Raw genomic sequence first — 25052 nt, 5'->3', positions numbered from 1 at the left:
AAAATGAATTTCACTTTGTCATGAAATGCCCTATATAAGTTACGCAATAAGTTTTTCACATTTCATTCCTACAGGTATGTCTAAATACTACAGATTTGAAGATTCTAGATACCAGAAGTAGATTTGACTTCTTAAGATCCGACAGTCCTCATAATGCTAAGATAGGTAAATACATAAAAGATGCGGCTTTGTGATTAGAAAATATAGTGACACTCAAGTTTAGCCTCAACTGATTGTATAGAGGATTTTCCTTATTATCCTATATTGTTCAATTAGTAGAATCTTAATACCCTATACTGTTTAATTAGTAGAATTGTAAGATACACTGTATTTTTTCTCTCTTCTTTGTTGTAGTTTATAGATGGCCATACAAAGCTTACTTTTTCTCGTGTCAATAAAGCTTGTACATTGTCTTCCTTTAGATTGGCAGCACAGACGTGAGTCCAGAGGAGGGGGCGTGGTGTACACACCTGGTCAGGACTCCCGGCAGCCTGCCACACCAGAACAGCACCCAGTCGGACAGCAGTGGGTTTGCTGATGACAGCTACATGGGGTCAGATCCACCCGGTCTCATGGAGACAGTGAAGGTGAGCTCTCATCTACTACTAAGGTACATGTACTACAATTCATGTTCACATGCCCCCTCCCCTCACTTTGTTAGGTTCAGAAGTGGGTCATCAGTTTTGTAAGTTACAAACAAACACTGACATACATAAATTATAAAGCTAGGAGGGTAATTCAAGTAAAAGTCTATGTAAAAGTTATCTTTAGAGATTCACATATTACAAATATTTTTTTTTTTGAGAGAAGTAATAACCTCAGTTCTTAGAAATTTCACTGTGCTTCTTCCTTGATTGCAATCATGTTTTTCTATTGAGGTTGCACATTACATGTATAAATGTACTTATAATCAAGTTTCCATGGGTTCTCAAGGCCACACCAATTCAATTTGTTATATCAATTTGTAGTAAAAAAAATGAGGTAAATAAAAGGGCTAATACAAAACAGAAAGAAAGTTTTCAGCTAAGCCTTGAAGAAAAGCAAACAAAAACTACCACTTTACAAAGGCTGCATTTGCTTGACGTTAGAAATCAAAAGTATGATAATATTTTATGTACTTTATACATGACATTGTATGCTCTTCATGAATGAGAAAATTTACTGCAATGATAAATGTGTGTATAACATTGTAAGGATCTTGCAAAGGCAGACCAATTAGTTCAGGTCAGTTTATTAAAATCACTTGCATGTACATGTACACTACAAAACATAGGCACATGAAATTTGTTGATTTACAAACTTTTAAGGTACTGCTTTTGTCATAAGTGAAATTGAAATCAACTTAAAATATAGAACAGTTCTTTGAATAGAGTTTAAATGCTTGGGTTGGATGTGATCTGTTCTACTAAAAGAAGCAGTAGGTTGTTATGGATGTCGCAGGCTATAGTTGTACTGTGAGGTTGATAGAAAATCACATAGAGGACTGTCATCATCCTTCAGGATATTTTGAATGGTTGGTAATGTTGCCTGGTCTCGCATTGAAGACAGAGAAGACAAGGACTCTACAGGAATACAATAATCATGTTCCACCATCATAGTATATCAAGCTACATTATTCAGGTCGATGTTGTTGAAGGTTTGAACAAATCTGTTAACAAAATCCATATCTTTTTTCTTCTTCTTGCACTCGCACAAAAGTTTTGGTTTTATATAAAGAAGGGATTGGTAAAAATACACTGTCTCCTTCTTTGCGCATACAATCATGCTTGCCGTTATGAAAATCTGCTACAGAAGCATTGTGTGTATGAAGAAAGGATTATCAATGTAAAATCTGATTCATTTGAAGTTGTTTTCTGAAAGAACATGGATGTACAACTAGACTACAGCCCTAAAACGTACAGAAATGTGCTACCTGTTACACCTGCAGTCTATCCAACATGATAACAGCTTCTGTCTAACAAATAACATGCACCTGGCCAGGAAAACCTTTTTGTTCATCCCTCCATCACCTGCCCAACTTATTTTCTTTTTCAGGCAAAAGGTTTGCAGGGGAAAATTGTGGCTGAAAAGAACATTGATAGTAAGTTTAGTGTGCAAGGCATCCACTTAGAGGTGTCTATTGGACAATGGTGCATGTGTGTCATTAGTAATGGCATCTGGGATGTGGTGTGCTGTTAACTTAAGGTTAACTCTCATGCTCTGAGATTGATCCATTTTGGAAAGCTACTGGCATTCCAGAACATTATATCTTTACACTCAGCCAACAACAGTCAGGAAACAGCTGCACTTTCCTTTTAGTACTGTTGGCAGGAAGCAGTGCACTAAATAGACTAAAACAACATGTGAAAAGTTGTCTGAGCATGTTAGGGTATAGGATCAGTTCACTGTGTTGTGAGGCAAAGTACATCGCTTTCTGTGTTGGGTGAAAAGATTTTTGTCCTACAGTTTGTATGGACTGTGGTTGTGCATGCAGCTGTTACTGTAGTGTCAGTAGATAAAACCCATTGCAGCTTAAGCATTTAACCACTACCAGTGTATGGCAAGTAAAGCAACTGACAAAGGGATGCAAACTTACTATCTTGGAAAAATACATTTAGATTCAAGCTTCTTGCATAGCAATATCAATTGTTTGCTCAAGTTATGTTGAAAACTTTAATCATTACAAATTGAAAGTGAGAGAGAAACTGCTTCATCTGCATTTTAGTGTTTTACCATCAATACCAATAACACAATGAGTACATGAGTACAAATGTACATTTACATGTGGGTTTTTTTAATTAGTAGCTTCTCCTAATACCACCAATGCTAGCATTTGTCTTCATCACAAATATTAAGGTCATCAGTTGTCTTTGTGGGAGAGAAGGGGAATTCAGAAATCAAACAGATCAAGTTCTGGTGTAAATACTGTATTTGACCTAGTCATAATTGTAAACATTTTGTTTGGCAAGATGTGCTACAAATAACAACAGGTAATCCCTTCTTGTTCCTTATGAAAGCCAGAAAAACTGTTAATCATCACAAAAGTAGCAATTTCTCGTCTTGCATGTGGCTAATCTAAATGTTAGGACTGCCTTACTGAAACAGTAACATGTATTTGGCAACAGGTATAGACCACCTTACACAGAACACAAGAACTGATCGGTCAGAAGGCCTGGCTAGCTTGCTTCACTTGCCAACCTATTATTCTTGGAATTGAATTGTTACATTTTTGGCTTCTTTTTAAATTCCTTGTGTGCTTCTCAGGTGAAAGCTTTTTTAGTCGGTGGAATGCCACCCGTGGCTAATCTCCAAGCAGATCTTGCTGTGGCAAATGGGAAGGAGTTTAGCCGGCAGAGGAGTTATTGGCCACAGCGAAGATCTGCTGCAGAACGGAACCGCTCAAAGGCAATTATCAGGCAATTAAACTGCGTTAGGAAGAAGGTGCGAATTGCCCCGGGCTTGCGGGGCCAGGGATCCCGTCACGGGTCGGCTGTAAGAGTTCATTGTGTTTTCTGTGACATCTGGGGATTTCTTCGCTTCTTTGGTGTCAATAACTGACTACGTAATTACTGGAGGGAAAAAAAACAGCAAAACGCGTCAGCACGATGCGACAGGACGCAAGTGCAGTTGAGAGGGGGGCGCTGACGTCGATTTCCCCCAACGTTTCATGAAGCCACGGCGCCCGTTTGTTTGTCTGAGAATGCACCGGACGCCGTTAGAAATAATTCAAATCGGTTTTGCTGAAAATGCACGTGCTGATTATGTGGATACCTTTCCAAAATTTCAAGTTCTGTCTACGTTTTTACACGCCGATGTCTGTCCGTCAAATGTGACGAGCGTGGGTCTTTGAACCGAATCCAAGCGTATATGATCGGTAAAGATTTGAAGTTGCAGACATGAAAAAATGATACAGGAAGTGTTTAGTTAAAACGCAGCTTTTATTGCAAAATATATACAAGTAACAACTAGATAATAACTTGTTATTTGTGTACAACTGATAATTTCATATGTCGATACGTTGTCTTGGTGCGCTGTGATGCAGTCTGCTCCAGCGATCTCGGGGGGGAAGCCCCCGCTGTGAACTGGCGCGGCTCGCCGCGTTTGTCCCAGATACTGGCTCGGAAGGGTTGTAAAACGATAATCCCGGCCAAATTTAGCCAATTTGCACGTTGGAGGTAAGTGGATACTAGGAGGAGCAGAGACACGTTTCTGAAAAGATCGCTCCTCCCGCTGCCTTTGACCGGTGCGTTCTGCAGCAGATCCTCGCTGTGGCCAATAACTCCTCTGCCGGCTAAACTCCTTCCCATTTGCCACAGCAAGATCTGCTTGGAGATTAACCCGTGGCTACAATGTCTTAGCTTTGAAGCCATCAGCCAATAGCAATGTTTTTTGTATCATTTGTAAAACATAAAAGCTATGGAAAAATGAAAAAAAAGCATTGATGTTGCCCGTAATTTTCTTCATATCAAGTCATACAGACTGGTGACAGTCTGCAGAAGATGTCATCCATAAAGTTTATTTGCTGTGGCCCTACTTGATAATATGCAAAATTAATGATTAATGTTTTTAAGGCAGTTCTGGGTATACGTAATGGATTCTAGCCCCATGTGCATTTAATCGCCGCTCCTGACAATGATTAGAAAATGCAGGCTATGTTTGTTGTGTGCTGCTTTCCTTGCTTTTTCATGATCAACACACACTGCTACAGAAGCTGGGATAACTGCTAACTTAACTAACCCGTGCTTGAACTCCTAATTTTAGGGTGCTGCTATAATGGACACGCTGGAATTATGCATGCCGTAATCGCTGTGACAAGTTTCCTTCCTGAAACCATGGATGATGCTGTGTTCTATTTCTCATGTAGATGGAGGGGCTGGGCAGCAGTGCGGAGAGTCTTGCTAGTACCAGATCTGTTCAAACTGTGATTCATATGGACACCAGCCAGGGGGCGCCAATAGATGGGGACTGGAGACAGGAGAATGATGTGATGGGTTTCTCCTCGTACTGCCCTATGCAGTTTGCTGTAGAAATACACCATGATTCTGAGTGCCCATCACCAGAGAATCATTATGTGCAGGAGTCCATTACAATTAACAAGGATCCAGGAAAGACTATCTGTCATTCTGAAGACTCAATTTTGGGCAATGGAAATGTAGACGTGTGCCCTTCATCAGTGCCAAACGTAGCTCTTTCTAAAATACATACAGGCAAAAAACGTGTGGAAAGTGGAGATTCATACGTCCACTGTGGAAATTTTTTTGAAGACCACCGAGTTGAGAAGTGTCCATTCCAGGACGCTGATCTGTCAGGCTGTTCATCTGAAGAAGTGCTGCCACTGTTTTCTATAAGCGATGATGATGGTCACTGCGAGGCCATAGTTTCTCAGGGTACAAGTCTTTATTCAGCTGTAGAAATGTGCAGTAGAGACAATACTGCAAGTAGTGGGAAGAAAGCTCAGGATACAGAAACTCCAATCATACTTGAAGGACCTATCGACTTTAACATAAAGGATTATAATGATGACCAAAAATCAAGCACAGATCCCAAGTTTACATCACAATCTGGATGTCAATCAGCTGAGGAGGATTTGACCCATAGTTCTGAACCCACCCATGATGTTAGCTCTGTTGGTTCTCAGCCAGAGAAATCAGTGCAGACAGCCACCTTACAGTTTCCAGCACAACTCTCACAACATTTTACTGTAGTGGATGGAATTCTTAACAGGCTGAAAAATAGCATAGAGAAAGTCACATCTCAATGTCATGATTCTGATGGGGATCAGGATGTGAAGATAACACTGCAGCAGACAACTGAGCACTTAGAGTGGCCAGAAGATGTCAGGAAAAACATTGCACCAGAGACGCTCCACCACGTTAGAGGTGTGCCTTACATTGACAGTGCAGGGCAACCTGTGTTCCCTGTCAGGATAACTTCTGCAATCAATGTAGAACTTAGTCAGGGCAGTCCTCATGTATGCAAGAAGTATGTTCTTGTTGAAGAAACCAAACATTATACAAAAGCAGAAGGGAAGGAAGGTGTGAAAGAAGTCGCCGTACGCCGCAAGAAAGAGATAACTGCCCCTCCCACTACTGGTAGCCGCAGACTGGGGGAAAACTTACCAGAAAATGAAAAACAAGAAAGTGGTGAGAAGGTTCTACACAATTTACAGCTGTTTGTGGAAGAAGCTCGAGGGAAGTTCCTGATAAGAAGGGAGGCGGATTGTGAAGGTTCTGATGGAAAATCTCCAAATGTGTCACTTCAGTCCTGCCCTACTGCAGACAAGACTTCGGGGGAGGATTTAAAGGAAGGTTTGCAGGAATGGGAGAAGAAGTCTCACAAGGACAACACACAGTGCCATGGAGAATCCTCCATGATGCAGATGGAGCACCAGTCTGAAGGGGGAAGAAAGAGAGCTCCAAGTATTGCTGAGGAGATGAACCTGGACATCATGGAGCCTGTCAACAGGTTAGTAACACACACATGATAATTGTACATTACATTTTGTCAGTTGGATGATTGAAGAGGAAAGAATATTTCACACACATAATTTTTACAGAGGTACGCCACCATCACATCGATGTGTCATCTAACTCCCGCGTGTTTACTTTATTGGCAGATATGACAGTCAACATTGCGATGTGCTCCCTGCCCAGAGTGACTGTTTGCAAGGCATTCATCCTTTTCCAGTGTTAAATTGGCATAGAGTTTATAGTCTTAAGACTTAAGTCACAGAGCAAGTATATACGGTTGTGACCCAGATGTACATGCACACTTCTTCTACAAAATTACTTGATAACTTAGGTTTACTCAAGAAGAATCTGCCTTTAGTACTGGAAGCCCATGCAACTCACACATGTAACAGTGTATCACATTTTGTACATGCCACATTATCATCATATTAGAGATCTACTCCTTTTCAATGTGATAGAAAGTTGCCTTTTAGAGGAAAACCTGCCTAAATGAATGAATTTGTGCCATTTCTCCTGCAGGTACACAGCAGAAGGAATTGCAAGTGACTTAAGGAAGACATCGTCTGAAGTCAGCATCACGAACAGTCCAGGCGGCACTGATGACCTGTCTGCAGCTAAGGGTCATCCGTTACAGGACTACTGGACACTGGCTGCTCTGGTCATGGTCAGTCTTACCTAGTACACAGCATTGTGCAGATGTATGGCAATCCTTCTTCAGGCAAAGAACTGTATTAGATAGCCATTTCCAAGGAAAAAGACTTTAATTTGTTTTAAACTCAAACTGGACCTGCTGCATCATTTTTTTTATGGTAGATTAACTCATTTTAGACTCATGGAATAAGTAGTATAGAGTTTGCCTAGATGGGCCCCTTGCAGTTTTTTTTTTAGAACTGCAAGGGCCAACTTTGGTTAAAACTTCAATAATGCAAAAGTGGTTTGATGGATTATCATTCCTTTGTAGGTAAATTGCATAACTTCAGAGGAGTGTGTCATTGTTCTGCAGATAATATTTTTCCCAATACCAAGAAATCATCGTATTGGCAACTTGACGTTGACTTTAGACCCTGCAGTAGTTGCACTATTCTCATACCTACATTGTATACCCTCCAGATAGATTACAGCCAGGTGTAACATTTAACTGTATTGCAAACAGGGGAATGATTGGACAAATTTCAGATGCTGCTATGTTACAAAATACCAGGGTTGACATTAGAAATAACTTTTTCCATGTGTTCCTGGATACTGATTTGTCAACTAATACCATTAGCAACTCCATTCTACACTTGCATTGGGTTGAAAATTGACTCCATACTTCAGGATTGAAAACAGTTCCCTCAGAAAAATGGGGCAGTGTTAGGAAATCTAGGGCTGATCATGAGAATAATGTACACACATGTAGAGTGTGTGAAAAAATAGTTTTCAGACTTGACAAATTCATTGTCTCTTTGCTTGGAGCTAAAAATCAACCTAGATCTTTAGCAAGCAGCCGGGAGGAACACACAGTTACCATAGGGACCATACACCTCATGCATCACACGATGGTCCTGCTAGGGGGAAACTGTTCACTTACTGGATTATCTTACCCTTAGACCTTAGAGCCTTCCGCAACACTGTTGCATTGGTCAACTCGGTGAGCGTACGTACTTTCTCCATAGGGTGCGGTTTTGAGCAGCTATTGCCATGTTTTCCATGTTGTTCAGACCTATTTCCCTTCCATCATTCAAGATAGTTCATCTTAGAGTAATTTTTGGCCTACCCCTAGGACAGTTGCCCTTACCTTAGGAGACATAGCTGTTTTTGCTGGCCTTTCTTGGGATAGGCACGAAACATGCCCAACAAATCTCAGTCTTCTTTTCCGGACTGTCTCACTGGCCAGAGGTACCTTAGCTCTTCGCATGAGCTCTTCATTTGTGACGTGGTCACGCCAGGAGATGCCTAGGATTGTCCTGAGGCATTTACGTTGGAAAGTGTCAAGTGATTGTGTTATCTCTGAAATGTCTGTAATACTGGATTATAATGATATATAGAAAAGGAGGATGTGCCACATCTTGTATACATTTTGTGAGTAAAGATTTCTGTGTTGTTCCTCCCACCCAGGCCAGCAGACATGAGAAGTTGTCGGAGCTGCAGCTGGGCCCTCCTGGAAACTATGACCTGCACTACACTTTTCCAAAACAGGTAACAGCCTTTTATATTATGGAATTAAAAAGCCTATTTCTCTCTGCTATGATACCCTCCGTTTCCGATCACAGATTGTTCTGTCTACAGCTCTTGCAGCGTGCATTACATGTACTGTACCTGCACTACAGCTAGGCCAATATGCAGATACCTTTGTCAGTCACACCTTCTCGCAATCAAGGCCCGTTGATTGCATTCCCTTCCACGGGTATACAACATTCTCCAGAGATGCATGAGCATTAAAAGTTGGTGGAATTCCTCCACTTAAGATTGCAAAGGAAAATGACGCTACCCTTTGACCGCAAACTCCTTTATTGAGCGCCATGTAGCGATACTTCTATGAACCGCAGCAAATGCTTCAATCGATTTGTCTGGCCCATTAATCAGATTGCCATAGAACAGTGTGAACCCATTTTCTAAAATTTGATAGAAACATTTTAATCAGATTAATGTTTAACGTTGTTGTTGTTGTCTCTCTTACCGCTTCAGTTTGTCAGTATATGGTCACATGTCATTTTTAGTGTGTGAATGGGGACATAGTCGACTAGTGTGGGGTCCCCAATTTCTGTGTGATAATGATTTAAAAAAAACACCCAGACAATGATAGCTTCAAAGACAGCATAGCATTTTTCTCTGACCCATTCTGAGAGTGATCTAAGGCCCCCCCAAAAATAACCAAAGTCACATTTAACAACATAGCAGCAGCAGATATGTCTTTCCCACTTGCGTTGTTTTTGATAGAGGTGTTCGAAATAGAACAGGAGTTCTTTTTGTTCTAGTAAAGTAGTGTTTATACGATCATGATTAGTCGTTACCATGAACATGTACAATGTACAAGTCATGTACATTTTGTAGGTTTTTTTTACACTTGTTGGCAAGATTGTGCATGTTTTTAGACTGTACAGTTACTAACTGACAAAGAAGTAACCATAGTTAACCATATCATTACCATGATTCTGACATGATGTATTCTGTGATCAGCATCTCATCCAGGAGGTGTCGCTGGCGTGCTGCTGTGTGGCCCAGTACAGGGGACAGCTGGTACAGCTGGAGCTGCTGTTCACACAGTGTTATGCTGCCTTCTACAGCCATATGACTGCACAGGAAAGGTAGCAGTAGACATGTGTTCTATCAAGTTTTGTTACAGTATTCAATGTCCTGAAAAAGTGTCTGTGTTGTGCCTACAGGGTTTGAAATAAAGTTTTGAGCATGGTGCACATGGGCAACTTGAGCCAAATTCTGCCTATCTATTTCAGGTTGCCCAAGTTCCAAGACCATTGGATTTCTGTATCTGTATCTGTATAGACAGTATAATCGCCCTTCAGAGTAACGCACCAGTCAATTTTACCCAGTGCTTTGTTAACTTAAGTACAAATTCTGCTGCACCTGCTACAATGTACCTGAGATCATTCATAAGTTGTGCTGCACAACTGGACAGCTGGGTATTTTGACGTTTGTGTCTATTTTTTTTTTTCTATTTGCTCATGGACAGACGAGGACAATGTGGCACTGCACTCAAGTTTTTGTAACTTATATTAACAGTGCCACATACACGGTACAGACAGAATATAGAGGTAGTCTTTTACCTCCCCGACCAAAGTCAGGTACCCATTTTTACACCTGGGTGAAGTGAGGAAGGTCGTGTAAAGTGCCTTTCCCAAGGGCACAACGTCGGGGATCGAACTCAGGACCTATAGAGTCCAAGACAAACGCTCTACCAGTTACGCCACGCCTGACGCCACAGTGTGTCTAGTTTGATGTTCATGCGTATTATGATCCAGTTTTTTAAAGATTATGTCAAGATATACTCCCTGATTTACAATCTATACATGTAATGTAGTAAGACTTCAGCTTCCCAGATATGTATTGCAGTCAGAGTTTGTTTGATGTGTGCCTGTAGGCTGGAGGTGGAGTGGCTGGTGCTGCTACGGGCAGAGGTTTTGCGCGAGGCGGAGGAACTGGAGACCATGTTAGCAAGCCATCTACAGGCTGTTAGAACAGAGGTACAACAAGAGTTATCTACCACATGATAATCATGACTACAACATGTCCAGAACCAAAGACATCAAAAACATTAAGCTTCTTGACAAAGGGAATGTCATGTATGCTGGATGGATTCCGATGGGCAATCTTCTGAATCGTTATCAGGATACACTAACTATAGACTGAGATGTTTTAATGTTTGTTTGTGGACACCATACAAAGGCAGCAGCAGCAGCAAATTTCTTAGGGGGGTGAACTATTCCTATCCTAATTTTCAGCATGTGGAAGGTGTGACAATCCTAGAGTGGTTAAGAGGCATCCACCCCCAGAAATATTTTGAAATCCTAACCCTCTGAAATGCTATTTCCTGCATTCAAGGGACACATTTTGCTTGTAAACTAAGCTAAGTTCAATACGGAAATTCCTATTATTGAAAAAGGTTTTGAGGGCAATGTTTCCACAAAATATTTCCATCATGTCCACACAGCGCCACATCATGTCCACAGTGCCATGGGCTGTTACAAAGGAGGTCCACATTTCCTGCATTTTCAGGGGCAAATTGATATGCTGCTAGACTTGTTAGGTTTAATGAAATTTCCAGCATTGAAAAAATACACAAGGGTTTCAGCGTGATTTTCTTATTATAACTACCTTTTCACTCGAAAGAAACCGTAATTTTGGACATGGGAATTTCCGTATTACTGATGACCATTTGGTGCAGAGCAAAGTCATTTTTGTTGAATAGTTTTTTACTGATTTTCTCGTCCAACAATCTTCAAATTGATGATTGATTGGAAAAGCTATGACAGCTGTCTCTACTTCATTAAGACTCATACATGTACTAATTAGAAACCATTACAGCATATATATATATATATATATATACTGTTAAAGCAGTTCCTTGCCAAAAAGGCTGTTTTCACTTGATGGAACAATATACATCCTGATAGTAATATTCAGTTATTTCAGGTACCATTGCATATAAAAAAGGACTTGAAAGTATGTATCACTTCTTAAATTGTTTTCCAGGACTCAGCAGTATTTCTGGCGGACAAACCCCCCTCTTCCATGACTAAGCTACAACTCCTGGGCCAGGTGAGAATGGATGTATAATGTATGGTTTAGTACTTTATTCTTATTACAATGATATTGATAATGGGTTACATGTTCCAGGCATGAAGTTCAGTATTGTTCTGTCCAGTTGATAGAGTTGCTGAAGGAACAAGGACAGATGCAGCAGGCACTGGCTTTCCTGGTACAAACCCCAGCCACCCAGCACAATGTCTGCACCCCAGCTCTCCCGGCCCCTCCCATGGACACACCCAAACATGGGGAGCTGCTTGTTACTGACAGGGAGCAGCTCCAGAGGGAAGTCAGGGAGATACGGGAGGAACTGAGCACAGAGAGGGAAGATCGCCAGAGAGACATGGATAAGAATCTACACAGGGTATGACGCTAACCTTAGAGTTGTGTACACTGGTACAATGATTGCTGGGGCATAATGTATACAACTAAAAACAAGCAGACTAGTGTTGTAGGAATGGTCACAGCCAAGCTGAAAGCTTCAAGGCATGAACTATTGGAATTCTGCTGTGTTGTGTAGCAATATGGTAGGGTGTATGGCTCTAAGCCCAGGGGTCAAGGGATTGAATCCCCTCATATGCCCCAAATTTGTATCCTTATGAAAGGCACTTTATCTGAATTTCCTCACTTTACTGAGGTGAAAATGAGTACCTACTTGTAGCTTCAGTTAGAGAGGTCCCTTGGATAGGATGCCCGTGTTTGAGCCACACCTCAAGCTTGTAAACGAACCCACCAAACTTAGCAACAAGAGTAAGGGTCCTTCACGGTGTGAGTGGATCAATTCGATCTGTCCGGATATGCAGCTTTTACTCTTCAGTACAAACCAGCGGTGTGTTACACCATATTAGACATGGTATGCAGTACAAACAAACATATTCAGCTGTATCACTGGCTGTTGATTGTGATTTTCTAACCATGTATATTGCTTGAACTGACGATGAAATGATATGTCATGAAAGATCATGAGTTGTTACTATTTCCCTCAGCTGAGACTGTCCATCATGGCGGATGTGCGGCAGGAGATAGCAGAACAGATGAAGCTGCTCCGACTTCAGCTCCAGGTCAGTATCATCTCTACAGTACTGTAGGATCCAGGTCAGTATCATCTCTACAGTACTGTAGGATCCAGGTCAGTATCATCTCTACAGTACTGTAGGATCCAGGTCAGTATCATCTCTACAGTACTGTAGGATCCAGGTCAGTATCATGTCTACAGTACTGTAGGATCCAGGTCAGTATCATCTCTACAGTACTGTAGGATCCAGGTCAGTATCATCTCTACAGTACTGTAGGATCCAGGTCAGTATCATCTCTACAGTACTGTAGGATCCAGGTCAGTATCATGTCTACAGTACTGTAGGATCCAGGTCAGTATCATCTCTACAGTACTGTAGGATCCAGGTCAGTATCATCTCTACAGTACTGTAGGATCCAGGTCAGTATCATCTCTACAGTACTGTGGAGTACCTGTAGGATCCAGGTCAGTATCATCTCTACAGTACTGTAGGATCCAGGTCAGTATCATGTCTACAGTACTGTAGGATCCAGGTCAGTATCATCTCTACAGTACTGTAGGATCCAGGTCAGTATCATCTCTACAGTACTGTAGGATCCAGGTCAGTATCATCTCTACAGTACTGTGGAGTACCTGTAGGATCCAGGTCAGTATCATCTCTACAGTACTGTAGGATCCAGGTCAGTATCATCTCTACAGTACTGTAGGATCCAGGTCAGTATCATGTCTATAATACTGTAGAGTACCTGTAGATGTAACATACATTGCACAGAATGTCTACTGACTTAGACCTAGGGAGATGAAAAGTTCTTGAACCTTGAAGTTGTTTAATCTCTGATGACTTGCTTTTTGTACTCCAGGCCAAAGAGGAGGAGGTGCGAATGTTGCGGCTACAGATGAAGCAGCAGACTAAGACACAGAGGGACGAGGGGGAAGGAGGCAGTCAAAGGGCCAAGAAATCCATACGTGTCACTCAGCTCTGATAGACACCATTCTCCTGTTATGTGCCTTATTTGTAGTGTACAGGTATATGAAACATTCCAGTAACTACATGTCTGCTGCAGTGCTTCAAGTGATGGCAGATTGTTCTTGCCGGCCAGTCACATTTCAGAATCATTCCACTATTACAGGTGCATATATATGCACATATTAGTTGTGTGTTTGGACTTGGCAAAGAAAGGAAGCAAGGCCATTGGGGGTTCTGCTCTGAGTTTAGACAAGCATTTGGGGTTTTGGAAACTTAATGATACAGGGAGTCATGGGTTTTATTATCCATTCAAAGCTTAGTGTTTTGACACAAATTCATGTTGCTCCCAAATATTTTGCCCATTGATGATAATGTGCCCACAACTGCTCATGTACTTGTGGAGTGTGAAAAAATAGTGCCTTCCAAGGTTGATGGTGTCCATGGTGACCTGAACAAACTGTTTTGTACTGAGATTTGTGTTCACTGGGAATTGTGCAGTAGACATAAGTTGCTATTTCTATAATGAATTGTAGCAGTTCTATAATAATTGATTTATCTACAGATAGAATATCATATTATTTCTTGTGGTCTTTCTACTATTTTGGACGCAATGCCAGGTTGTTGTTACTTTTCTTTTCTACCTGGTCGCATATATAGCAGATTGTCATAATGGTACTATCAGCATCATAGAAATGAAAATGTGTAATTACATTTTGAGGCTTAAGATGTAGAATATATCAGATAGAATGTTCACATTGTGTAAAATTATGAAGAGGTGCAAGATTCAATGCTGCCAATAATTTTGTATAACTGAAAATGCTGCTACTAAAAGAACACATGCACACACACTACATTGTACATGTATGTATGTCACCCATTTTCACTTTCATTCAAATGTAGCCAGAAAGTTTTAATAACAAACTGTGACTATTTCAGTAAACAAACCTTGGTGAAAGTCCACTATTTTGTTCCGGATACGGATACATGTAAATCATTTTATAAGAAGAGTTTTGTACAATTTATAGTACATGTATAAGAGATATCAAGAGTTTGTGTTCAGAAGGTAATTGTTATAAAGGCTTGCTTGGATATGAACTGTGTAAAATGAGGTAATATTTTGTCAAATCTGAAAAATAATTGTGACTTGTTGCAGTAGGTGAAGATATTGGATTGTGAAATCTCATTAATTGAGTATTATATTCATATATGTACATAAAAGAATGATTAAGACTAGTGCTTCACAGTGCTTATAATTCTAAAGCTAATTCTATAGAGATCTCATAATGTGATTCAGTTGATTATATAGAGGTTTTTACGTTTGTAAATGCCCTTGCTGAGAGAATGTTGAACAAGACCAAGTGAAATTGTAAAATGTGCTGCATTTAGCTGCATGTGGGATGGCAGGATACAAAACATAGTCTATTTTTATAAAAAGGAATGATTATGAATTTCTCACAGTGATAGTACTTGATATATGCACAGAAGAGGTTGATGAACAGACTATTGAACCAGTTTATCCTAAGATTTGTGCCATATACATTATCTAATTTGTTAAGTTATGCATGTGTCTTTACATTGGGCTGAATGCTATGGCATGGCCAGGTATTTCCATAGACATCTTAGGACAGATTACCTGTCACACAAACTTATTCTGCAGATGACATTCTCCTATGGATTAAGTTTGGTCTCCAGCTCCTGATTGGATATGACAACTAGTATATAGTAAATACATTTTTTTTTCATATCTTGATATTTTCCTCACATTCATGAACTTGGACTAAAATCAGTGACTGTTACCCAGTTCACTGCCTTTCAGACCAGAACACCTTTGATCTCAACACTTAATAAATTTTTGTGCATTCCCATCATATATGAGAGCTCTAGAATGTCATTTATGATCATTTATGAAACTTGTTTTGTGTGTGTGTGTGTGTGTGTGTGTGCGTGCGTCTGTCACCAATCCCATCATGCATCACATTGGTTTCTGCATGGGAGAAACTGTTCAGTTGTTAGGGATTATGAATAGTATACTAGTATTTCCTTGATAGTCAGTTCTTTAATTTTACAAATTTCGTTGATCACACAAAAATGTCTGCTTTTAGAAAACAACGTTTTTTGGGGTTGAGTCCCCAGTCGTATAGAGTAGCCCAAAAAAACAGTAGGTGAACAGAGAAGAAAATTTACAGGACTTGACCTAGCCTCCAAGCAGACCCTACAGTGCTTTGGCCGGCTATATTCCTTGGCCAACCGTAGGGTCTGCTTGGAGACTAGACTTGACCAACTCTGCCAATTTAAACCTGATTTGCTAAGAAACCACTATAAACTTTCAGGGTTCCTGTAGCAAAGGATTGTGAAATGTAAATACTGCAGTATGTAGTCAGGAAATGACTGGAGAGAACTTAACTTACACTGCAACTAGGACATCACTGATACTGTCAAGAACATTCTGCATCAGGAGGATAAATTAACGTATCAGATGTTTCCGTAGCAATTTTCAGATATCATTCCATGAGCTTCACTTACAAAATGTGCAGATCAATCTAAGTGAAGTGTCAGAAGAGGTGTCCATAGACTCGTTCTCATTTAAATGTCGAAATGCTGTCACCTGACTTTACGCCTTGATATGGAGCTAATTATAGACATCACTGGTTCCTTTACTTTTCCACAACCCCTGTAATGTTTTACAAAAGATGCACAACAACATTCGTATTGGTTGATGGCTTAGAAGATTATTATAGCCACGGGTGGGATTTCACCCCCTAAAAAATGGCTGTCGCCTGAGAATAAACGAAGAATTCAAAAAGTAGCCAAAAATGTAACAATTCAGTTCCCAGAATGATAGTTCGGTAGGTGAAACCAGCTGACCAGGCCCTCTGACCGATCACGTTATATCGCTACTGCCACTGATCTTGGAGGCTGTGTGAGGTGGTTTATGCCTGTCGCCAGACAAACAAACGTTACCACCACGAGTACGATGGTTGCCACGGTTATATTATCCACGTATAAGACTAGAAATTACCGTTTTTGTGACGCTGTACAGTTTTTCTGGCTTTTTAAAGAAACAAGAAAGGGTTGTTGACTGTCATTTGTATCCCACCTTGCTTAACAAAATGTTGTACAGAAATGACCTGGTATAAAAAAGCTGCCCATTTTTTAAATGTCCCTAGGGACGTCCACTTATACCTAAATGATGTGGTTAATAAGGTGAGTCCTTTCGAAGAAAACAGGGTAAAGTCTACTGTTGTAACAAACGTTACCGGTAACGTTTGTTACATGCCCTGTAATGCATTACCAATGGGACGAAAATAATAAGTTGCCATTTTTTGGCTATGGTTAAAGGAGGAATTTTCCTAAACAACCACGTAGTTTTCACTGAAAATAAAGCCGATTTATTTTCCGACCAAAAAATGCCATTTTCGACATTTCAATGAGAACGAGTGCATAATGTTGTGCAATAGAACAGACGTCCATATCCCCATGCCAATAATCTAATGATGCAAATGTAACATCAGCAATCAATGGAACTTTATTATCAACAATCGATGAGCCTTTATTAAAGAATGCAACATATTGAAATTCAAGTCTATTAACTTAAATGACCTGTAACATTATAGCTAGGGGTGGGTACTCACTCACTATCAGTTGTTTGATTATACTGGTACAGAAAATTCAGGTCCGGTTCAGGTCCGTACCTGAACCTACATGTAGACCTGATTCCGTATGTGAAAACTTTTAAATGGACGACACTCAAAACAGTAGTCCATTTTGCCACAAGGAATGTGTTTGGCGGGGCATTCTACTCCCATGGACATTTTAAAATCCTACAAGGCTAACTGCCTCTGTACGATTGACTGTAAAACTTGAGAGAAATGACTATAAACTTCGCTCGTCATTTTCTTCCACCTGTAAGCCACAAAACGGGTTGGTCCATACTGTCTGTTCATTTTCTATTTGGTCCAACATCTGGTCCACCAAATTTTTTCAGGTCCTGTCCAACAAGAAAAAACGGTTTTGTATCGGTATGATGTACCAGTACCCGCCCCTAGTTATAGCAGTTCTTGTGACGTGTGCTTAAACTCCAAGCAGATGGGGTTTGTTTCCTCTCTCGGTTTGGAGTTTCCAGCATCGCGGCGACTAACGAGAGGGAAACCCCAGACGTCTTTGGCTGCGCCCCGACCACTTCTTACAAACAAACTAAGTACAGTAGCAACAGCATGAGAAGGATAAGTACAGGATGCTGGTGGTAACCCCGCAACAATCAGAATCTTTGACCATGGACTCTACAGACGTAACACTAACAGATTAAATTTGGGGCCAGATTTTTTTTCAGTTCTTGCCCTATGGATACTTAAGATACTATAGGGCGATTTAGAAAAAAAAACTGTCTTACCCTGCAGTTGCTGTCAAATTCCTTCTACATGTACTGACTATTTTTGCCTTACATTTTGTAACTTGTAATTTTTCAGCGTCACACAAATTGTAAGATAAGATTCTTGTGTTGTCTGCTGTTCTGTCCTTTTGTGCCAAAATGTTATATTGTGCAGCTTCAAAAAGTTTGAATGGAAAAACCCATATTATCAGTCACATATATTTCAGCCCTAAATTTAGGCTGAAAAAAAGAATCACAACTACAATGTACAACAAGAATGGAACAGATATTTGACGTGAAGTTTATTCATACAATGCAGGAAATTGCAAAACAATAGGTGGACATAAATTGTAGGCAGATTAAGACTGATGCTTACACAAGTTACCATTCCAAATGTTTTTGACATACTTTACTAACCTGATTAACATATCTCAACATACACAGCCCTTGTCTACATGTACTGATTACAACATACATCAGCAGTATAGATAAAGGTCTGCACATATCGACAAGAGCTATCTCTGTCCAGGCAGTATTAACAGGCTACAGTTCTTCCCCTACTTGATTCATACCATTAGATCACTTAACTATGGCTGACCAACAAATAATAGGTTAGGTCTTTCTGCATGACACTTCATGTTACTCCCTCCATACCTCCAGCTCTGGCTAACTTCTTCGCTGCTGTAAAACCATTGAATTGTGTCGGTTCAGATCCAATACATGTGAGTCTGCTGTCTAGTTTACCACCTCATGCTACACTGGTTCTCCTGCTCTAAAATCTAAAGCTATGTGTAAAAAGTGTGTCCGGTCAGTCGGGACCATCAACACCGCCAGTCGGGCCAAATGACCGCTTGGTGATTTAGAAGCCGTGGACCTTGAGGTTGCCAGCAGTGGCCAGCTTCCAGGTGACAAGAAGGTCACACACCTTGTTGCGCTGGTCTCCCTGAAGCTGGATCACTTCACCGTATTCAGGATGCTCCACAACTGTACCATTGCATGCAAACTCCTGCAGATACACACATCAAGTACATTAATAATCATACTATAGTAATATGCAAACATAGCTCTCCATAAAGACCCGATCACAAAATTGTGTCAAGTGTCGGGAATTATTGACAATTGTTCTCAAATATGGAATACACAAAACCAGCCAACATACAAGTTGGTATGGGAAATGCAAGTTTTCTAGAAAAAATTAACTGATTCATTATTGCAACCTCACTCTTGTCCCAAATTGAGGCAGGGCTCGAAATTCATTTTTGAGATTAGGTGCACCCAGCTTAAAAAAATTGGGTGCACCAAAACTTTCTTGGGTGCACACCAGGGCTCTAGCCAGCTTGAATTTTTTTTCCGTCAACCAATTCCCATTGTCGCGAAAACCGCGAAAATCAATTTAGAAAGACAGAACGGAGACCTTGAAAAACAGGTTTTTAATGAGATTATCGTATGGGAAAGGGCGCTGACACACATTGTCAACAATCATAACAATAGCAAAACTAACAGTGTGTGGCTTTTACGACCGCATGTAGCTTCCACCAAGAATTTTTGTCCGTGAAGGTTGACGGATTGGTTTAAAAAAATTTTCCGTCACACGCAGCAAATTTCCGTCAATTGACGGAAAAACGGACGCTGGCTAGAGCCCTGGTGCACACTTAAATTTAAGTAGAATGTCAGAAAAACCTGATAACAAAACATAGGTACATGCTATCATATCAAATTCTTAAACAAGTACCATGACAGACATTTTTATTATCTTTCTAAACCTTAGATGTCAAGAATATGATGTTTACTAGTACACTTTGATATCTTTACATACATAAACCCAAGAAAATATTTGGGTGCACCCTGTACAGAAAATACTTGGGTGCACAGCTCCAATTTTGGGTGCACCTGGGTGCACATGCACCCAGTATTTCGAGCCCTGTTAGGGTAATATGCGCACAATGTTAAACGTCTTGTATAGTTTGCAACTGCGTGTACAATTGCAACACTACTTAGTTGGACAGTTTTCTAGTCTAGACGGGTCCATACATGTACTTAAGTGGGATTAACAGTGCCCTTATGCTGACAATAAAACCCAAGATGACATTCAAAATGTCCAACTTACCTTCTTGAAAGCCTTGACAATCTTCTTCTTGTCGTAGTCTTCACTGATGCCCTGCACAGTGGTCAGGGTTTTGCGACCATTGCGCTGCTGTATTCTTATGTGAATCAGTGAGTCCTGCCCACTGCCTTCCTCGGACTTACTTGCATCAGCAAAGGGATCTGGAATTAAGAAAAAAATGTTTTAAATACTGGCATTGCAGCCTGTAAGGGGTGGATACGCTACTTTATAGACTTAAGTATGATAGCTATCTCAATGTACTAGTATTTTCATGAATCACTTCCCTCTATGCCAGTATCATTGAAATAACAATGGGAACCATGCTGGAGTTGTGCAAAGAATGAACTGTGTACTACATGGCAAGTAATGTTCAAAGGGATCAATTTAAACTAGAAAGGCAGGTATTTGCTTAAACATGAGCAAATTCAGCATATTTCACTCCACCCCTTCTCTTTACGCAGTGTTCGAAATACCCATCTGCAATCTGCAATTTGCAGAAGGATTTTCAAGATTGCAGAAGAAAAATTAAACAATCTGCAATTTTGCAGAATGAAAAAATCAGGATTGGGATTCAATGGTTTTTAATATGTTAGCAAACTAGTGTTGTCTTGGCATTGTCTTGCTTTTGTTTCCTGTTGGACTATCTAAAAGTTGTCTTCACCTCCTTTGCATATCAATTCATAGTTAGGGTATGAAACCTGTTCTCCAATACAATAGATCAGCTCAGTGTCACTGACAAAAGGTGAATGCTACCTTAAAAATTCTGTTCCCAAAAATCATATACAGTTGCTTATTTGGTGTACCTTTATTAGTATGTTGTGTGGAAGTAGGTGTGATAATAACTAAGTACATTTATGAATTGATTGGTATAATTCAAGCTGTAGTAGCCCGTTAAGTAGTGTCATGGCAATGTGGATAAAACACTTATGGTGGTATCAGGGAATTATAACTTCCCTGCAGAAAAGGATCATCTTTGCAGACTGAAATTAAAAATAGAGTGAGAGAAATAAAAATCACAGTAATGCTATGCATTGCAAAGCTAAATATGATTTATATACAAGACATGATTAGGTTGGGAAGGATGTATGGAGGCTTGTGTGTTTGCAGAAAGTATTTCAGAATTGCAGAAGAAAATTTTGACAATCTGCAATATTGCAGAACACTGGAAAAAAGTATTTCGACCACTGCTTACGCAAAAATGGACTATTCCAATATTGAATTTGAAAAAAAAATCATCCACTGTTAGAATGGACGCTTCATAATTTACATTTCATGTCTAGAAATCGCCCCAAATCCCCGTCCTTAGAAATAAAGCCACTTTGGAGAAAGACAGCCATCTTATCAGCTAGAAAAAACCTAGCCTGATTTAATCACACAGTAGTTTGAACAGTGACAGATGTTTGTAACAGGTTGGGTTGTGAAAATACTTGGGGATTTTTGAAGATGCCAAGACGAAGTAGGCAAGACTCCAGGGAGACAGGGACGTGCAGAAAAACGGAGGAAAAGGGTATCTTCATGCGCCGGAAACACAAAAACTCATCTCTAAGTAATGGGTCTGTCCTCAACTCGGCAGGAATACATTATACAGTATAATACTAGTAGTAATATACTGGTAAAGTACGTTTTCCCTTGCCGTTGTTCATTTATTCGTTTGCCGTAGTTGCCTCAGCTATGGTGGAGTGAAGTGAAATAAAAATACAAAGCAGAGACTCAAGAGGAGGATTCTTTCATAATTTTGCAATATCGTAAGATGCCCGATCTTAATCTATCGTGCTGTCTAATTCAGTCGGCCTGTGTAGGCCCTGGTAAATGTTTCTGGCATCCTGGCCAGGTGGGGAGGGGGGTGTACAGGATACGGTTGGAAAGCTGGCTCTTGGGGGTCATTTGAGCATTTTGAAGAGAAATAACAATGTCTGGCGATGTCAGAGGTACTGTAGTAGGTAACACTAACAGGTGAAAGGTCACCATTAGAGACATGCGCAGACCCGGCAAAATGATGCCATAGAACCTGGTTTGTTAAAAGTAAGTTTAGAGGCCTCTTTATTGGGAAATGTTGGCATTTTGGAGCTGGAAATTACAGGTAAGAGTTCTGGTTATTTCATTTTGCGAAAAAAATTGGTTTTTAGCCATGTTTTTGGTTTCCTGGGCAGTATAGAATATGTGTTGTTTCCATTGTTTTGATGCTGTCCTCAAAATGTCAAAAGGTCACCAGGGTGCGTTTAGCTGCTTTGATGACCTTTGCACCGAACCGAAATGCTTCAAATTTCGTAGACAGACAGTTTAGAAGCCATACTTTTCTGCCAATATGAGTTTTCCAACGACTAAACTTCAGGTAGGTGACTTTTGACAGCCTTTTTCTGACATGTTATGAATGCTGTAGATGCCTGCCGGCCATTGGTGATCTGTACCCTCCAGTATTTTCATATGGGTTTGAAGTTCAAGGTAGACAAGTGTCGGTCACTTCGAGTGATGCGAGGCAGGGTCGTTACAAATTTCGAAGACTTCCCGGAGACCGTTCTCCCAGGAACAGTCCCCTGGGAGTTGTTAACTCATGTGTCACGAGGGCTATGGTGGAGGCCTCAGGCTATGGTTTGGCTCAATATTGCTTTGCAAAAAGTGGCACTTAGAAGGAAGAAATGGTATAATCTGCTAGTACCCCAGACAGAAAGAGGCTACTGTTCCTCAATTTAGGCACCTAAATTTGTATATAAAAGCTGCTAGGATACACTTTCAAGCATTTACTGACAGTGCATAATGTGCACAGAATGGGGGGGGGGGGGTGTAGGTGAGCCATTGTGGTTTATATTTCCCCTGAAATTGGTAATGTGACCCCGGGGCAAGCTTCAATTAACGCATTTGACTTAGATTCATTGAGAAATTCTTCCATTTTGATACTTTTTTGTCCTTTTTATCAGTTTTTCAACTTTTTGTATCCTTTGGCTATATATTGCAATATGTACACTCATCAAGTGCTTACAGGTCTAAACTAACAGCATTTTAGTACTGATTCAGGAGCCTAAATGGAGGTAGAGTAGTCCCCTTGTGTCAAGGTGAGCAGTTTTCAACTCCCTTTCCTTGATTGTCACTTTTTGCCAAATGACAGGGGACCTGACCATATAGACTCAGACCACTGTCACAGCATTGAGGACAGCTCTCTAACACCTGTTATCCAAACTATTCCCAAGAGACTATTCTTTGTCAGAAATCTTTGAAACTCAGGCTAATACTGAGCAACCCTTTTCCGCACCATGTGAAATAATTGAAATTTGTCTATCTTGAACTTGAAGCCTGTAACAGGTGAAAGGTCACCATTAGAGACATGCGCAGACCCGGCAAAATGATGCCATAGAACCTGGTTTGTTAAAAGTAAGTTTAGAGGCCTCTTTATTGGGAAATGTTGGCATTTTGGAGCTGGAAATTACAGGTAAGAGTTCTGGTTATTTCATTTTGCGAAAAAAATTGGTTTTTAGCCATGTTTTTGGTTTCCTGGGCAGTATAGAATATGTGTTGTTTCCATTGTTTTGATGCTGTCCTCAAAATGTCAAAAGGTCACCAGGGTGCGTTTAGCTGCTTTGATGACCTTTGCACCGAACCGAAATGCTTCAAATTTCGTAGACAGACAGTTTAGAAGCCATACTTTTCTGCCAATATGAGTTTTCCAACGACTAAACTTCAGGTAGGTGACTTTTGACAGCCTTTTTCTGACATGTTATGAATGCTGTAGATGCCTGCCGGCCATTGGTGATCTGTACCCTAAAGGTAAAGGAAACTGCTTTAAAATTAATTCATTTGGATTGGCAATTTTTGGCAAGCTTTCATGACGTCAACAACCCCACCCAAATTATTTTCTCCTCGCCTCGACACTTCATAACAAATTATCAGAATTTCGACAGGAATTCTATAGGAAGGGTCCGATTATACGGCCACAGTAATGCTGTTTATCATCTTCCCGTGCCCATACCACATGAGGAATATGTTACACGTGAAATATCGCGTCACCAAAATGTTCTCTCCCCACCCGTCGAGGCAAAGAGGCTACGCAGTCAAAATACACATAATTTTGGTTCGAGGATTTACGACGAATCAGTTGAAAATCTGGCCCTGAAACTTACCAAATGTTTTCAGATTCTCGATCGAGGACGACATGAGACGGAGTTGTTCGTCGCTTTTAGTCAATATAAGTCGAGTTTGCTGAGGGATGCTTCAGATTGCAGAAGATATCGTCTCAGAACGGTTCCGTCACAAATGGCGGTGCTAAAGCGCGTAGAGATACACAATTATACTTGTGAATAGGATGGAGTGTTCTATTTGTTATGGGGGTGTTATTCCTTATATCATGTTTAGTCCTATGTTTAGAATATGACTAGTTAAATGTGAACGTAAAATTTCAAGATTGTCCATTTCTATGCTCTGTCAAATTTGTAGCAGTTTGAAACCTATCCTATTTGAAAATACACTGAAATATTGGATTCACAGATTTATTGACGGGACCCTCCATGATGTAATATTCCGGCACTATTTCTACGCTCTCTGCCTCGGGCGTTGTTTCAAGTTCATCATCGCAGTGACTGCATTCCTGAACCGCTGGTAGAGTGAATTGTTCTAGGTTAAGTAGAGATCGACGACAGACTGGCATAAACATTGCATCAAGTTCGCAAAAATAACACCGACAACAAACATCTAACGTTATATTCGAAAATGCGGAACTACTTTTTTAGTCGGAGGAATCGAAAGTTACACCGCAGACCCCGCTATCGTTTCCGATGGAAAAGGGGTGCCTTGTTGCTGCCGACTGACCGCCGCAATTTCTGTGGAAACGACTGGTTTACTTGACATACAACCCTAGACGACCACTGACAATAAACTGACAGTGTGCGTTTGTTTGTAGAGTCTTTGTACATGTA

General features: G+C 40.5%; 2 protein-coding genes across 7 annotated transcripts in view; one reads left to right on the top strand and one right to left on the bottom strand.

Annotated features, from left to right (window-relative positions):
- LOC118405365 overlaps positions 1 to 15545 on the top strand; it is a 29249-nt gene extending 13704 nt beyond the window's left edge. For all 6 annotated transcript variants that reach the window (XM_035804831.1, XM_035804832.1, XM_035804829.1 and 3 more), the window contains 10 exons: positions 423 to 587; positions 4844 to 6444; positions 6969 to 7113; positions 8547 to 8627; positions 9609 to 9736; positions 10528 to 10630; positions 11640 to 11705; positions 11812 to 12057; positions 12680 to 12754; positions 13569 to 15545. In XM_035804831.1, the coding sequence (XP_035660724.1) occupies positions 423 to 587; positions 4844 to 6444; positions 6969 to 7113; positions 8547 to 8627; positions 9609 to 9736; positions 10528 to 10630; positions 11640 to 11705; positions 11812 to 12057; positions 12680 to 12754; positions 13569 to 13691 (2733 nt within the window). In that variant the 3' untranslated portion in view covers positions 13692 to 15545. The remainder of the gene's footprint in view (positions 1 to 422; positions 588 to 4843; positions 6445 to 6968; positions 7114 to 8546; positions 8628 to 9608; positions 9737 to 10527; positions 10631 to 11639; positions 11706 to 11811; positions 12058 to 12679; positions 12755 to 13568) is intronic.
- A 2780-nt stretch (positions 15546 to 18325) lies between these two features.
- Positions 18326 to 24450, bottom strand: LOC118405569 (eukaryotic translation initiation factor 1-like). Its single transcript, XM_035805116.1, has 3 exons — positions 24261 to 24450; positions 20152 to 20309; positions 18326 to 19050 (listed from the first exon to the last, which is right to left on the bottom strand). Exons 1-3 carry the CDS (start codon positions 24292 to 24294, stop codon positions 18904 to 18906), a joined length of 339 nt encoding a protein of 112 aa, XP_035661009.1. The 5' UTR covers positions 24295 to 24450; the 3' UTR covers positions 18326 to 18903.
- Between the last annotated feature and the right edge of the window lie 602 nt (positions 24451 to 25052).

This window comes from Branchiostoma floridae, chromosome 18 (assembly GCF_000003815.2).
Source record: "Branchiostoma floridae strain S238N-H82 chromosome 18, Bfl_VNyyK, whole genome shotgun sequence".
NCBI classification, from domain to species: domain Eukaryota; kingdom Metazoa; phylum Chordata; class Leptocardii; order Amphioxiformes; family Branchiostomatidae; genus Branchiostoma; species Branchiostoma floridae.
This window is presented reverse-complemented; position numbering and strand designations above follow the sequence as displayed.